This window comes from Corvus brachyrhynchos, unplaced genomic scaffold, assembly GCF_000691975.1.
Source record: "Corvus brachyrhynchos isolate BGI_N302 unplaced genomic scaffold, ASM69197v1 scaffold245, whole genome shotgun sequence".
NCBI lineage: Eukaryota > Metazoa > Chordata > Aves > Passeriformes > Corvidae > Corvus > Corvus brachyrhynchos.
In genome coordinates, this window is record NW_008238988.1 from 3,369,751 (window position 1) to 3,372,926 (window position 3,176).

General features: G+C 44.6%; 1 protein-coding gene across 3 annotated transcripts in view; it reads left to right on the forward strand.

The window, feature by feature from the left end:
- TIMM9 (translocase of inner mitochondrial membrane 9) overlaps window positions 1-3,176 on the forward strand; it is a 6,954-nt gene that overhangs the window by 1,379 nt on the left and 2,399 nt on the right. For all 3 annotated transcript variants that reach the window (XM_017738927.1, XM_008637290.2, XM_017738926.1), the window contains exons 2-3: window positions 2,249-2,312; window positions 2,636-2,731. In XM_017738927.1, the coding sequence (XP_017594416.1) occupies window positions 2,274-2,312; window positions 2,636-2,731 (135 nt within the window). In that variant the 5' untranslated portion in view covers window positions 2,249-2,273. The remainder of the gene's footprint in view (window positions 1-2,248; window positions 2,313-2,635; window positions 2,732-3,176) is intronic.

A 3,176-nucleotide genomic window follows, 5' to 3' on the forward strand; every position in this document is an offset into this window, starting at 1 on the left:
AAGAGGAGAAGCAGCAGGAAATCTTGAAATAATACATTTGCCAGACTTTAGAATGAACCAGATTTGCACATTCCTGGGAATGTTCAGTAGCTGATTTATAGCTGAAGGTGCAGCAGAGCCGTGTAATTTCACTGTGGAATGTGTGAAATACCTGTACTGGGACAAGAGCTTCAGGCACTTCAGATCAGATGGTGCAGTTGTGCTGATGTGAATCAGAGCCTTTCCCAGGTGTCAAAGCTTTGTGAAACTACAGTTTCAATCTGCCCAATCTTGCCGAATTAGTCACAGAAGGACAGGCATCAGTTCTGCTATAAACACAAATTGTGAAGCAATGCTGAGCGTGAGAAAATGGCACCGACAATTGAAGCTTGGAGCTTCCCGCGTTTGGCAGAGGACAAAAGTCTTTCCTGCTCCCTGCAGTTTCTGTTTAATTATCTACATACCCTGCCCTGAGAGAATTGTCACTGGTCTTGTTTTCTCACAGGCTGAGAAGTGAGAGTGAAGTTGCCATCACTTCTCACTGGTTACCCCAGGTGATGGGCATGTCCATTCTCCTAAAACAAATTAGGGGTTTAGGATAGAGGAGATAGGCTGGAGAGGGACTTGGGACAAGGGCATGGGGTGACAGGACAAAGGGTAATGGCTTTGCACTGACAGAGGGCAGGGTTAGATATTGGAAAGAAGTTCTGCCTGTGAGGGTGCTGAGGCCCTGGCACAGGGTGCCCAGAGAAGCTGTGGCTGCCCCATCCCTGGCAGTGTTCCAGGCCACATTGGACGGGGCTTGAAGCAACCTGAGATAGTGGAAGGTGTCCCTGCCCATGGCAGGGGGTTGGAATGAGATGATCTTGAAGGTCTGTTCCATCCCAAACCAGTCTGATTCAGTGACTGCCCGAATGAAACCTGGTTCCTTCTTAGCCACCATATCCTGTAGGTTCTCCTTCAGAATAACCCACGTGACCTGTCTGCCCACGAGGAATTCTTGCATCTTACATCCCAGAATCATCTGTGCCCTTGGCCTCCAATCCCTGAATTGTGTCCCTGTGCAGGGATAAAGTGTGATGTTAAGAGGCAGATGTCACAATCCCTGTGCTGCTGGGAGGGGGTGTAGGGAGAGTTCACTTGTGAGAGCTCCCTGGTGCTATTTTTAGTTGCTTCATTTTCTTTCTGTTGTAGAAATAATTGTTACTGTCTCTTTGTTCATGTTCAGGCAGCTTGTGTACCCCTTCCCTTCCCCCTGCTGAGACTGCAATAGCTAAAGCTCTCTAAAACATGAGTATCTTGCCCAAAAATTGGCAAAGCATAATAGAAGATTAATTGTAAGTAGCCCTTGCTAAAGGGCTAAAAGAACTTCTTTTCCCCCAAAGTGGTTGCACTTCAGTGCTCATTTTTCTTCCACGAGTTGAATTAAACCGAAGGAGCTTGTTCTTGTCAACACATGATATTAGTCTGCATTATCATCTGTGATGATAGGTCTTAGATAACATGGAAATTAAGGGAAAAGGAAGATGAGGCTTCAGTATTCTAGGAAACCTGCAGGGATGCTTTCAAGCCTTAACATGTTCAGTGTGTTGGGTTAGGAATGTGAGTCTTCCTTGAGGATGCTTGTTTAAATTCTTGGATCCATGGCTGTTTACTTCTTCCCTTTTCCTTTGTCTGTTTCATTCCTGTAAGGCCATTTTCACTCCATGTTTTTCTTGCATTTAATTCACTACAGTCAATGACCACAACATTTGCTGTAGTTCAGGTGTTTGGTGCAGCTACACAGAAACCAGGCCCTGCACCTGGTGCTGCATCTGTTCAGTGACTGCCAGTTTGTATTGGCCTTTTTTCCTCACTTTTTACAGATCCATCTAAAGTCACTGAAACGCTAAGGCTAGAAAGTGTTACGACTTTGCTTCTTCCCCAGCTCCTGCCCTAGTTTATTTAGTAAGTTTGACAGCACTTAAAAAAATAAATAAGGTACTTTATAAGTCACTTTAGCTGTGTGAAATGCCCTAAACGTGTTTAAAGGACAGCAAATAACAGGTGGATCTGGTAAAGTTTCATACCTGGAATTATCTTGGATGTTCTTCTAAACTGAATACATTCCCAATAGATAACTTCTCTTTGCGTGAACGGCTTGGAAGTTTGCCAGCAAAGTTGCATTTAAACACACTTCAAGGATACATAAAATTCCATTCTGATGTAAAATGTTGCAGTTCATATTTATGTTTTTTATTTAAAACTCGACTTTTATCCTCACTTTTAGGTGACTGAGTCACAGGCGGTGGAACATGGCTGGACAATTATCAGAGTCTGATCAGATCAAGCAGGTGAGATGCTGCATTTGGGAGGGGTGGCTTTGAAGGTCTTGTGCTGCTCTGTCACACAGAATGGAAGGTGTAGGGCATAGGGAAGGACAAAAACTCTTGAGCTACCATCTGACTTAACACAACCAAAATTTAAACAGGTGACCATTGACAAACAGCATGTTTTGAGTATGAGCAGCTTTTGGTGCTGAAATCTTCTGACTGAGAGTAAATTTTTCTAGTGACTTGTCCTTCAGATTCAGTGTCACCAGCTAGCCCATGCAGCTGCAAGAAAAGTTAAAACAGATTTTTTTTTTTAATATTCATTGTCCAATTTTTATTTACAGTTCAAGGAGTTTCTTGGCACATACAATAAACTTACAGAAAATTGCTTCGTGGACTGCATAAAGGATTTCACTAGCAGAGATGTGAAACCAGAAGAGGTAGGTGATGGCCTCTAATGACCCTTTGGTAGAATTGCTGTGCAGCTTTCCAATTTCAGAAGCAACTTTGAGAGTTTTGATCTTTCAGCTGGCTAAAGCCAGGCAGCAGCCTTCAGGGGAGTGTGGGTATCTGGCATGTTGCTTCCAAGTGAGTGCCCTGTCCCTGGGAGTGCTCCAGACCAGCTTGGACAGGGCTAGGAGCAGCCTGGGATAGTGGAAGGGGGCCCTGCCTGTGGCAGGGAGTGGGACTGGATGTTCTTTAGGGTCCCTTCTGACCAAAACCATTCTAGATGTGGCTGTCACACACAGAATCTGCCCAGTCTCCACTGAGTATTGGCTGCTCATTGCAATTCCATGTGTTTCATTCCCTTGAGCAGTCAGTGGAGGTTCTCGTGCCTTAACTTCTCATGGATAGTAGCTCCATGGACATGGAAGCTGCCCACCT